Source organism: Dipodomys spectabilis, unplaced genomic scaffold (genome assembly GCF_019054845.1).
Source record: "Dipodomys spectabilis isolate Male_0828 unplaced genomic scaffold, ASM1905484v1 ptg000023l, whole genome shotgun sequence".
Taxonomy (NCBI): domain Eukaryota; kingdom Metazoa; phylum Chordata; class Mammalia; order Rodentia; family Heteromyidae; genus Dipodomys; species Dipodomys spectabilis.
In genome coordinates this window covers 1,788,369-1,801,942 of record NW_024870700.1, presented here as the reverse complement: position 1 = coordinate 1,801,942, position 13,574 = coordinate 1,788,369, and the positions used below count along the sequence as shown (strand labels likewise).

The 13,574-nt window shown below is 36.4% G+C and overlaps 1 protein-coding gene across 3 annotated transcripts in view; it reads right to left on the bottom strand.

Moving 5' to 3' along the window:
* Window positions 1–13,574, bottom strand: part of Arhgap32 (Rho GTPase activating protein 32) — a 236,650-nt gene that overhangs the window by 8,104 nt on the left and 214,972 nt on the right. For all 3 annotated transcript variants that reach the window (XM_042674912.1, XM_042674913.1, XM_042674914.1), the window contains 8 exons: window positions 11,700–11,802; window positions 10,093–10,237; window positions 9,587–9,669; window positions 6,804–6,911; window positions 6,397–6,542; window positions 5,585–5,780; window positions 3,517–3,662; window positions 813–884 (listed from right to left, as the gene is read on the bottom strand). In XM_042674912.1, the coding sequence (XP_042530846.1) occupies window positions 813–884; window positions 3,517–3,662; window positions 5,585–5,780; window positions 6,397–6,542; window positions 6,804–6,911; window positions 9,587–9,669; window positions 10,093–10,237; window positions 11,700–11,802 (999 nt within the window). The remainder of the gene's footprint in view (window positions 1–812; window positions 885–3,516; window positions 3,663–5,584; window positions 5,781–6,396; window positions 6,543–6,803; window positions 6,912–9,586; window positions 9,670–10,092; window positions 10,238–11,699; window positions 11,803–13,574) is intronic.

The window sequence follows — 13,574 nt, the reverse complement described above, 5'->3', positions numbered from 1 at the left end:
AAACCCTTTGAAAATCAGTGTAGTGCTAAATTACTTTTGTAAAATGATTTAAAAAATAATCTGTTGTATCATTAGCAAACAAAGGATGTACTATTGTGTTCTTAAAATGGTTAAAAAAGAAAACTCATACCTTCCTCTAATAACAATGAAGTAGGTCCTTCTACAAATCAGTACATAACTGCAACTATAATTCAACTTTTCCTAAACAGAATATAACACACATTTGTTTTCATAATAATTTAGTTTTGTTTTTTAAGTTATGCTACAACCAAATCTTTTCCATTTGCCTTGAAAATATGGTGCCATTTTAAGCAGATTCACTTTAAGTTGCTATCTTTAGGTGGTAATGATCCTTGAGTAATGAAGAACACCTGAAATCAATCTCATCTATGAAATTTAAAGTCAGATTAGGCCATTGCAAAACAAAAGACTGCTGGTCTAAATTACAAACCCATTTAATTTTATACTTTGTAATAAACGTTATGTTCTCATAGTAAATCCAAGGGAGACATAGTAACAACTTATTTTTCCTAAGCATGGGAGAAATATACCTGGTTGCTATAAAATACCATTTTAATGTAAACAAATAGAAACCATAAGATACAGTTACCATAAACATTTTTGAATTTTAATCTGAACAATAAGCTAAGTATGTACCGTAATGCTGGAAGATAATCAGTAGCCTATTTATTATGCAATTATTTGTAAAACACACTTAATTGCTGTGTGTGTGTGTGTGTGTGTGTGTGTGTGTGTGTGTACACTTTAAAAGTAATATAACAGAATAATATGACGGATGTTTTTGGTCTTACCATCAACTGCGTGGAGAGAAGTAAGAGACTCCTCACTTTTAGCTGAGCGAAGGGTTCCTTCTGCCCTGCCACCTATAATCAAAACCAAATAGTGTCAACTTTTATTATTGTTGTGTACATGCAGTGAAAGGAATTAGTGTTTTTCATAATAACAGTTCAAACTTCCAAGAGTGGTTAGTTGCATATTTGAGTTGTATCTAGTTTACAATGCTATTATAGAAAGTGCTGCATTATTCTCAGTTCCTGATGTAAAAAATCCCTTTTCTAGAACTTGAACATAGACATGAACCAAGAAACTTCTTTCTTGTGTATTTCCTAAAGATCAACTTAATATTCTGAGATGATACTACGCTGTACTCACAGTGGACTCTATCCTTCATGATTAATGTTCTTTTTAGAAAAGAAAATGGAGGGACAAAGAGGACTAGACCTGTGAAGATGGAGGTAGTAGACATTGGAGTGATGCTGCCCAAGTCAAGAAATGCCACAAGGAATTGGAGAAGGTAAGGAGCACCAAAAGCTGACACCATCAGACTTTGTGCCTCAAAACTGAAAACAAAGGGGCTGGGAAGGTGACTCAGTGGTAGAGCGCTTGCCTTGTATGCAAGAGGCCCTGGGTTCGATTCCTCAGCACCACATAAGCAAAAAGAAAAAAAGCCGGAAGTGGTTCTGTGGCTCAAGTGGTAGAGCGCTAGCCTTGAGCTGAAGAGCTGAGGGACAGCACCCAGGCCCAGAGTTCAGGCCCCACAACCGGACCCCCCCCCCAAAAAAAACCCTGAAAACAGAGTATGTTTCTGCTGTCTCAAGACAACTCACTTGTGGTAATTCATATGGAAGTCCTAGGAATCTCACACAGTTACTTTACATACATTGAACTCAGATTTGCTAAACACTTGCATTCTGTTACCTGGATGTAGCACCCACAGTGTCACTTCCATTTGAAACCCCTCTTCCCTTCTGAGGACAGACTCACTTCTGTTCTTTGTCTACTAACCTAATTGTTTCTTTTCACCCTCCTCTCAAGACAATTCTTCCTTTAAATAATGCTTTTCTCTCATTTGTGTCTCTTCTCACCAAGCTTCTGAGTCCTGAACATGTACTCTGACCATCTCAGTACTCTGCCCATCAAGTGTCTCTATTTACCTTCACTGCCCATTTTAAGAGATATCTTTATGATTCCCTCCCTCACAGGAACTGACAATGCCTACATAAAGACTTATGTAGAATTCTATTTCTATAGCTATGCTTCTGTAGTGAAATTCACTTTCTTTTTTTTTTTTTGCCAGTCCTGGAGCTTGAACTCGGTGCCTGGCCACTGTCTCTGAGCTTCTTTTGCTCAAGGCTATCACTCTATCACAGCACCACTTCTGGCTAATCTTGTTTATGTGGTACTGAGGAAGCAAATCCAGGGCTTCATGTATGCTAGGCAAGCATTCTACCACTAAGCCACATTCCCAGCCCAAATTCATTTTCTTATACATATGACTTCACAGAATCTGAAAGTAGGAGTCCTTTATTGTCTGTTTACAGAGGCACATGTACGGGTTTGGTACACAATTGTAAACTGAATGATAAAAATTATTTTTATATCTTTACCTAAGAAAGCTTTGAACTGAAATCCTCTGATTTCAGCCTCCTGAATAGCTAGGATTATAGGCATGAGCTACCAATACCTGACTAGTTTAAACTATTTTTTACAAGAGTCATTTATTCTATAGTAATAGGTCTGTTTGGCCAAATAAGACACTCTCATTACTAAGTCATCAAGTAAAAAGATAAAAAAGAGTCATTTATTCTATAGTAATAGGTCTGTTTGGCCAAATAAGACACTCTCATTACTAAGTCACCAAGTAAAAAGATAGCTTCTTTGGTTGTAACAATGGTAAACTTGAAAGGAAGCTGAAACGTGGTTTTGTTGTGTTATAAATCTGTAGAAATAGAAATATAAACTTTTGAACATCACATCAGTATTTATTGCCAATAAAATGTAACTCATATTGCAAATGCAGTGTTTGTTTGTTTTGTGCTGGTTACAAGTGCTTGAACTCAGGGTCTAGGCACAGTCCTTAGCTTCTAGTGCTCTACCACCTGAGCCACAGCTCCACTACTGGATTTTGGGTGGCTACTGAAGAGAGTCTCATGGACTTTCCTTTCTGGGCTGGCTTTGAATTGTGCTTCTCAGATCTCAGCCTCCTGAGTAGCTAGGATTACAAGTCTGAGCTATAAGTACCTGGCTACATTGTGAAATTTTAAACACATTTTATACACACACACACACACACACACACACACACACACACACACACACACACATGTATATATTATATAATGTGTATATATATATTTTAAATGTGTGTTTGTATATATATATGTACTTCCTGTATAGTTCCTTTAAGAAATAGGATCCTTCTGCAGGTAACTTATATTACCTTTTGAGATGGGGATCAAGAATTAGTCAGTCTAGAGCATGGCTCAAGGGGTGTAGTGCTTGTCTAGTAAGTCCGAGGCCCTATACTCACACCCCAGCACCATCAAAGGAAGAAAAACTAAAGAATTGGTCATGAAGACAAATCCATTTATGCCACACACAGCTATGTACATCATACAATGAAACTGTCATGGCAATGACAAAGTAGGTGTCTAAGAAGGTGCAAGCCTTACTAGGAAGACTGTGTTGCAGGGGCAAGACAGGTAAGGCACTCACCTTTCAAAGCCATGGCTTTCATCTCTGAGGGCTCACTCTCGTTACGCTGCAACTTCCGTTTAGAGATGGATGACGACTTCCCCAAGTTGAAAAAGGAACGCCAGCTACCCACGGGAGATTTTTTCATTTTATTAGGAGGTCTCTTTCTGTGAGAGAGAAAATAGTTCATTTGTATTAAGATAGACAAGTGCCTATTTTTTCTTATAGAAAAAGAAATCAATAAATGATAAGAAGAGCCAAATAGCCTAGAGAAGCACAGCTGGAATAACACATATATTTCTATCTTCCTTCATTCGACACAGTGAGGCTGAAGTGTAAAATGGAAGTCAAACATGGAGTTTCTAAACATTACACTAAGTCTATTTTCTTATTTATATCTAATCTCACAATCTACAAAATAAGTGGAAATAAAACATAACTGGACATAGAAACTATTAAAGTTCCAAAAATAACAGAATATGCTTGTATTATGTGAATGGAGAATATAAGAACAGAACAAAAAATAAAAATTAGTATCCATTAAATGGCTAGGCACTATGTTAAGCATCTTATATACACAATGATTGTAGTCTTTCAATCAAATATAATGACATGAGGCAAATACTATTATTCTCGGTTTCCAATAAGTTCCCATAACTTCCTAAATGTCATAAAACTGGTAAGTGATTAAGTCAGGGAAGAAAACCAAGTTTATCTACATCATAATACATACTTTTTTAGGTGGGTGCTAAGTACTGGGGCTCGACCCCAGAGCCTGGGCATTATACTTGATTTGGGTTTTTTTTCCCCTTTGGTTGAACTCAGGGCCTGGACACTGTCCCAGAGCTCTTTTGCTCAAGGCCAGCACTCTACCATTTTGAGCCACAGTACCACTTCTGGTTTTCTGGTGGTTAGCTGGAGATAAGAATTTCACAAACTTTTCTGCCCAGGCTGGCTTTGAACCATGATCCTCAGATCTTAGCCTCCTAAGTAGCTAGGATTATAGGCATGAGCCACCAGCACCTGTTCCTTAAGTTTGTTCAAGGCTAGCACTGTTATCACTTGAGCCACAGCTCCACTTTTGGCTACGTGGTAGTTAATTATACATAAGTTTCTTATAGACTTTCATGTCTGGACTTTCATGTCTGGACTAGCTTTGAACCATGATCCTCAGATCATCAGTATGAGTAGCATACTGTACAGCATAAAATCTACTTTTAAAATCACCAACTCTGTAAACTATGGAGCTAAAATACAAAATTAAGATGTTGAAGACTGAGGAATATACTAACATAAAAAGAACAAATCCTAAAATTATATTAGTACTACTAACCAACTCTAGATAAGCAAGATCTTTACATTTATGTGTAATAGCCAAAGGAGGAGCAGAGCTATCAATAATAACTTTACATATGTTAATCTTCCCACTAGAACCTAGTAAAGAAGATACATAAACTATGTTATTACCATTTCTTTTGAGCAACCATTAAGTCACAGAGCTGAGCGCTGAGAGGGCAGGCTGTAGTGGCTCTCCAATTTTCACACCCACCAGACTCTCATGGAAAACTTGATGGAAGACAGAAGACTGCTGGGCTCCACTCCCAGGGATTCTGACCCTGTGGTCTAGGCTGAGACTGAGTATCTGCATTTCTAACAATTAACTGGTGATGCTAATGCTGCTGGTAGAAAGTTCATACTTTTGAGGACTGCTGATCTATTAATCTTAATATGGAACCAACATCAAATAAATCATCATCTATTCACTACTTTCTGAAAAGTCTATTCCAACACAGATTATTTCTAAACAATATTATCTCAGAAAAATCAACCCCATGTTGTGAATATGCATATTTTCTAACAATTGTCCCTGTGACATTGTTTTTAAAAAATGTGATGTTGTAATATAAGCATCATTTGTTTCAATTCTTTACAGAAGTATCATTTATATTAAAACATTTTTTTTCTGAGAGTGGGCCAGAATTTAATACCATATTGCTAAAAGACAAAATTAAAAACAAACTAAAAGCAGACAATAATAAAAACATAGCTATGAAAACCATATTTTAAAATAAGATTTAATGAATTTTACCTTTCAAGTGGAAACTCGATTATGGTATGAAATTTCCCTTGAAGTGCAGCAGGTCCTTCTCCAACTTCGATATATTTATTTTCAGTCACAATTGGAGAGTTGACTTGAGCTTGGGTTCGTGCCTGGGCTTCCTCCAATGTCAGCAGCTTGGTGGATGGAGAGGACACCAGCAGAGACTTGGGCCTTGACAGGGAAGCTTCAAAACAAAGGGAAGAAGTGAACATAGTCAGTTATAGGTCAGGGCACAGCAGCCTGTTTCTCTGTCTACCTATCTCTCCACTCTTTGGTGTTATTTCAAGTTTTCTCTAAAACTTTTAAATGGAAAAAAAATCACAATGGTTTGTATTAACTGAGAAATAGAAGGTGATATGCCAGGTCAGTGATAATTCAACTGTTTTCGTGTCTTAAAGGACATATACCCGTAATTCTAGCTACTGGGGAAGTGGCAAACTAGAGGCACAAGGTTCAGGGCAATCCCTAGTACCAAGGAAAGAAAAAAGATGACCAGAAAAGGATGTGGTTCGGATATTTCTAGTGTAGGAAGTAATATTTTTTCCTGTTCCACATAATACCTTTATTAAATACAGTGACAATATTTAAAAATATTGTCATAAACTTATCAGACCACAAGAGATCTGATATGCTGTATTCATTATGTACACACAAAAGAACTGCCAACTCTACTTTGGGATAGAGATATAAATTGGTGATCTTCTCCAAATGTTTCATTTTATCAACTGAAATGGTAAATGCAAAGCTTTCTATTCCTTTGAAAGCTAGGTATATGTAAACAAAATCCACCTGAGTCATACCTGCACCTTCTTGCATGACTGCACTGATTTTGCCACTGAAGAGTACATCTACATGATTGAGGATGAATTCAACAACCACAGACTGGATTCTCACTTCCATGAAAGCTGCTGTCCCACTGAAGCAGGCCGACTCTATCTGTTTTGATCTGAGGGGTTAACAACATTCCATTAGAGTTGCAAAGAGAGTAATGTCAAATGGCACTGTTTTAAACACCTAAGTCATAGACAAACCAGAGGAAGAAACCCTATTTTTTATAGTGCCTTAGCTAAGCCCCAGTATTCCAGCTTTATGGAGATACTAATAAGAACTACATTGTTTTCCTTTGGACATTGATGAATTAAGAATTTATTCAAGACACTTAGAGAAATTTAGTTCTACTAAAGGTCCTAAGGCAAATTCAAGTTACCTGAGCAAGTTTGGAGCCCAGACAATGGCTAGGTTTTTTGCATGCATATTTGTGATGGAACAATAGTCTGCTAAAAGAGACAAGTGTCTCATCAGGAACTCCAAGGTTCTGGAAAACAAAATCCAACATATTAATAGAAGAAGATATTAAGCAGCAGTGTAATATATAAAACTACTAACTAATTTACAAGTTTTCAAAAGCAAAATAGAAAGAAAAAAGGAAACCATACAAACCCAGGTTATTTTCTCCCTGCTGCTTACTAAGTTTAAATATTATTAGAAGTAAATCCTCCACAAAAGCTAGTTTCTGGACCAAATGATAGTTTGAAGTTCTATTTTCCTACTTGCAGCAGACAACAACTAATGAAAAAGAATTTAAATACTTTAAAAGAAAAAAAAAACAACGTTACACCAAACTAAAAATAGTTAAAAGAACAATTCTAATAGGCATCAAGGAGAAAATATATTTGAGCTGCTGATGGGCTTTTGGAATGAAAAGCCTTACTTCAAAAATCCTAATGTCCTTGTTTATCTTGTTCAATCAAATTATGCTTTATTTAAACTGAGCAAAGCATTCTTGGAAATAAATATGATCAGCTTAAGTATAATTTAAATGGGATACACACAAACCAGTATTATTTATCAGCTACAATGTCTTAGCCTACTCAATTATACAGGAATTAAAACTATTAAAAAACAATGAAAGAGAGACAGAAATACAAGACTCTATTATTAGAAGCAGTAATAAAAGTTAAATTGTGGTCTATATAAAGAACCACAAAGATTCACTTGAACCTTGAGAGGTAAAGGAAGCTATAGATAGATAATGAGCATTTAAGGGGAGCACCATTTACTTCTCATATACTCATCAGTTCAGTCCTATCCTTGTAAGGAGGAGGAAGTAAAAGATTGTTGAAGGTTATCAGTTCAGCCTGGTAGGGAGAAGAAAGTGAAAGATTGCTAAAGGTTACAAAGAGTGGCAGTGCAAGAAATCAAGGAAGAATCAAGGATCCATGAAACAGGCGACTGCGGCATCTGTCAGCTTTGCATGCATTTGACTTTTCAAAACCATATGCTACATGGATTACTTTTTTTTACTGTAGAGGAAAAATATAATATCACAGCTCACATAAAATTAACAGGTCATGAAGTCTATCCCATCTCTATTATTAGCATCCTCTATTATGCTATATTTTATTTAAAAGACATTAAGGTCCAAGCTTATCTCCTTATCAACCTTTTAAAAAATAGTTTAAGAAGAAATTATCAGTATTATGTTCACAGATATCAAGACTGATCCTTACAAGAGAGCACATAGTAAGTGATAGATTAGTAAAATCAAACGACACTAGGCTTCATAAACAAATGAGTTACTGAAAAATGTTTCCTTTTGCCTCCAAGATATCCTTTAAAAACTTGTCTCAGAACTGGAGCTTTGGCTCAAGCTCCGAGACAGTGCTCAGGCCCTGAGTTCAAGCCCTATGTCCCAAAACAAACAAAACAAAACAAAAAGCCAAACTTGTCTTCTCAGCCTTCGTTTTCAAGGCCAAATACCTCAATTCCTTTAAGTAATGAAAACTTTTCAAATTTCCTTCAGCTTTCCCTTTTCACTCTTCAATAGATCTTCAGAGTCCTTTAATTTCATCACAATTCTTAGAGAACCTACATTAGTGAGTTATTGAATTTATGCTTTAGTACCTTCTATAGTATATATATCATGTATTCATATCTAGAATGCTGATTTTAAAATATATGCTAATTTTTAGTATTGATTAAAAATGTTGGTGTTAATTTAGTGCTAAATGCAGTATCGATTTTAATAGAGTTAGACACAATGTATTTCTGAAAAGCATTCAGCATTAAATTAAATTGTAGACCATCTGCTGAACTTATTAGTAATTGAATTAATGAAACAAAGGAGGAGGCAACAATGCTTGATAAGAAATGTACTCATTACCTTGCCCATGTAGTTGTAACCCCTCTGTACAGTATTTTCACAATGAAAAAAAAAAGCAAAAAAATCTTTCGCTTTTTTGTATCCTATCACTCAGAGTTTCTACTGTGTTCTTTCTTTTACTAAGTGGGAATCCTTGCTACTCAGGAGACTGAGATCTGATGATTATGGTTTGAAGCCAGCCCAGGCAGGAAAGTTTATGAGACTTATTTCTAATTAACCACCAAAAAGCCAGAAGTAGAGCTATGGCCCAAGTGGTAGAATGCTAGTTTTGAGCTCAAAAGCTTGGGGACAGTGCCCAGACCCTGAGTTCAAGCCCCAGGACTGGCACACATGTACACACACATATGTACAAACACACACACACACACACACACACACACACACACACACACACACACACACACACACACACACACACACACTAGCAACAAAGAGATGTAGTTCCATGGCAAAGTGCTAGCATGCACAAGGCCTCAAGTTCAATCCTCAGCAGCACCAAGGAACAAAAAAACAATAATAACACAAGCTCACAAATAGACAGACAAAACCCCTAGGTTTATTTGGTTGTCATTTTTTCATTTGCTATCTCCCTGCTGGATACTCAGCACTGTGCCAGGGTGTAGGGATAAATAGAAAGTCAAAGAAAAATATATGCACACATCCACACATATAGACACATTCACACACAAATCATCCATGGAGAAATAGAACTTATACTTAAACTTCACGGAAGCTGAACCAACTTGAAACCTAAAGGAATAAAACATATTTTACCTATCATCTGACTTGTGTGCCTCTTGCTGATACTTTTCTAACACATGACTTACCTGTAGTGTGGTGGAGGGAGCTGCTGGATGACATCATGAATTTTTATCAGCCTTTCTTCATCTGTTGCTGCTGAAACAGCATCCTAAAACAACCATAACGCAAAACAGTCAAATAGGCTATGTTGGTATAAATGAGAGTTATTCATTTATAATCCAGTGTTCATGCCGTGTTTAACCCTTTATTCTTTGATAATAAACCCAGGAAAACACACAATATCAAGGAGGTGCTCTGTTTTCACACTAAAACCTACTCAATTATAATTTTTTAAAATGGTAATCGGTATTAAGGGTGAAAATTTTGAGGCTCAAAGTCAGAACTAAAAGAATGGCAATGTACAAACAAAAGGCAAATGTACTAGCTAGTAATCATTTCTGTTCCTTTAAACAATCATTTTAATCTCATCCCAGATCTACTTACTATCTATGACCAAACCAAGCTTCACAGTTTGAATGGAAGTGTGCAAAGCTCTGCAACACAACTTGAGTCAAAAATGAGTGGTACTCACAGAAAATTTCTCATACAGCTGGTAGGTGAGCAGAGGGTTTGGGAGTTCTCGAAAGTACAGCTTACAGAGTGAGCCCACCGAATGAATGTCTTGAACATAAGGTTCTTTTGTCAGGTCGGGAACATGCTCAGAGTCAAATTCATGGCTAACCCAAACAGAAAAGGACAAAAAATTATTTTACTGAAGGAAAGCAAATACATAGCTTGAAAGTAATGACCCAATGTTCCCTTCTACCTCTGTGAATTGCTCTTTTCTTCCATGTTATATTTAGATATCAGCAATAATTGAACATATTTTCTTCCTAGCTAATGAAAATCGTTAGAAACTGAGATGTGGAAATCTTATCTTTTTGTGTATGTATGTGCCAAATCTAGGATATAACCTACCAGCATCTGGCATAACTTGAAAATTATAATGGGAATAATTAGTCCAAAGCATTCACATTTAATTCACTAAGAATAAATCATTACATTATAAATAGGTTGCATTTGGACTGAGAGTAAATAGGTGTCTTATGCAAGTAATTGGATGTGATACACATGTATCCTGCGTGTCTTCAATATGAGAATAGACAATAGCCTTTGAAATGAATACAGATGAGCAGGAAAAGAGGGCTCTTAATTTTGAATGGTCTGAATATCGGTATTTTGGCAATACCAGAAACCAGGATTAAGTGACCATGAACAAGAATTTCCTGAGATGCAAGCTGTATGGCCAACAAATGGTTTGCTGAAGCAATATAAGAAAAACAGAAGAAATATAATATAATGCCTAGCTAACAACAATTTTTAACAGATTATAAAATCTAGAGAGTGAGTAAAATAAGAGTAGTGCTCAAAATACTAGGGTAGATTAAATTCACTCTGCAAGAGATTAATTAATATTAACGCTCTGGCATAAGAACACTTATTATACATGGAGAAAATTAATGTTAGTGAGGAATCTGAATGTAAGATTTACTATGTCTAAATCTGAATTGTTTTTAACCCAAGAATCAACTTAAGTATTTTCTAAACATGTATCTCTTAAAACAAAGATGACCCTTGTGGTCAATTAAAATATTAAAATCCCCATAGAATAGTGGAAGTTGCCATGCACCAAAGTGAAAAAGAAACGATAATGGCATAGAGGATAGAGTAAATCCAGAAGATTAAGCACAAGTAAATTTTCATTGTGCATATAAGAAGAGACTATTATTTTTGTCTTAGATACACTGAAGAGGATATAGACTAATACATTAACACATGAGCATACACTATAGAATTAGGATCTAAGGGATTTCTTTCCTGTCAATTCTAATTAAGAGTCCAATAATCCAATTTTAATGAAGATATCATTTCTCATGTCAGTCATAGTTTCAACTTCAGTTTGATAAAACTTTTAAACCTTTTGAAAAGAAAAAGATACAAGTATTAAAGAGGTTGACTTTTTCTCTGATATTACAGATAAACACCATTTAGAAAGTTACAGAGAAAACAATATGGCTATTATTTTATATTCTATCTCAACAAACTCACTGTGACCATAGACTAAGTTATTCAACTCTGAAATAACTGCTTCAATGAGCTAATTAGGGATAAAGGAGGAAATGCCATGGAAAGTTTTACCGTAGTCTCTGGATATTAGAGGCAACCCCAGAGAGACGATATATCCCATCAACAATGCCATATCGCTCAATGAATGCTGTGCAGCTTTGAAGAACCTGGGGCACTAAAGAAAAAACATTAAAGACATAGATTACATTGCTAATATTCAGGAGAATCAATGTCATCAAAATATGAAAATGTCTTAGTTTCTATAAGCAAGATAGAATTTGTAAAGGAGCCGGGCGCCGGTGGCTTACACCTGAAATCCTAGCTACTCAGGAGGCTGAGATCTGAGGATCACAGTTCAAAGCAGCCCGGGCAGAAAAGTCAGTGAGACTCTTATCTTCAATAAACCACTCCAAAACTGGAAGTGGCGCTGTGGCTCAAGCAGTAGAGCGCTCGCCTTGAGCTGAAGAGGGCAGGGACAGCGCCCAAGCCCAGAGTTCAAGCCCCATGACAGACACACATACACAAAAAAAATTGTAAAGGAAGAAGGAAATTAATTCGCAATAAAAATGATTGGAATGTATTAATTCATTTCATATTTAAACCAGGTAATCACTTCCTGAACAATCAAGACTGGCTCAGTTGATATAGTGACAGGATAATCTCTCTAGTCTTCTGCAGCAGACTTATTTAGATAATGTGGTAGCAGGATTGTGAACTGTTTAACTCTAATGCTGTGACAGATTAAAATTAAAATATAGCTGTTCAGATAAATTCCATACCCAGCACACGATTATGTAAATTAAATGCTTATCTCAAAAACAAACTTACTTGTAAGTACTTCAATTTCTCATTTCTTAAAGCCTTTTTTTCTTTCTTTCTTTTTTTGGTCGGTCGCGGGGCTTGAACTCTGGGCTTGGGTGCTGTCCCTGTGTTCTTCAGCTCAAGGCGAGCACTCTACTGCTTGAGCCACAGTGCCACTTCTGGTTTTCGAGTGGTTTATTGGAGATAAAGAGTCTCACGGACTTTCCTGCCCGGGCTGGCTTTGAACCATGATCCTCAGATCTCAGCCTCCTGAGTAGCTAGGATTACAGACATGAGCCACCAGCGCCTGGCTAAAGGCTTCTTTTGTCTCTCCTAGTTAATGCTAGCCCTATGTTCAACAAACAAAACTCTAACATAATTGAAACTTCAGAGCAATTCAAAAGGATTTTAATTTCCTATCCTTGGTTGTTTTTTTTTTTTATAACTTCTTAAAAGTTGTTTTTTTTTTTCTTTTTTTGGGGTGGTGATGCAGGGGTTAAGGTAGGGTCTAGCCCAAGCTGGCTTGGAATTCAAGATGTTCCTGCCTCAGCCTCCAGAGTGCTAGGATTATACACAGGCCTGCTTTAACATGCCTGATTTCCTGAGCATCTCATGTAAGTCAAGCTACATTCATTACAATGTATACTCTCACTTTCACAGAAATCATATGGGAAAGTACTATCACTATTCCCAGTCTATAGAAAAGAAACTGGAACTTTAGGATATGAAGGTCTGCCCATCTGCAAACAGGAACCAGTGACAGAAATGAGATTCTAACCCAAACAGTCTAAGCACAAGACCTTTAACCAGTGCAATGTACTACCTAGAGCCTTAGGTTCTTCATCATTTATTTTAATGCTTTACTTCCATGTTTCACAATGCTAGAACAACTGAAATCTCTCTTTCCCATATAAACCATTCCATGACTCCTTTACAAAGACATTTCCTCTACTGGACTTTCATCCACAATCTTTATCATACAGAAAATTTAGGCTAATACTGAAACAGTATCACTCATGAGCCTTCATCAAATACTCAACAAGCCAAGGCAGGTGTAAAACTATGCTCCATGTGCTTACAGAATTATGTAATTTCCAAGTAGCATTTATTGGTGTACATACCACTACCTCTTCATGACTATGAGCT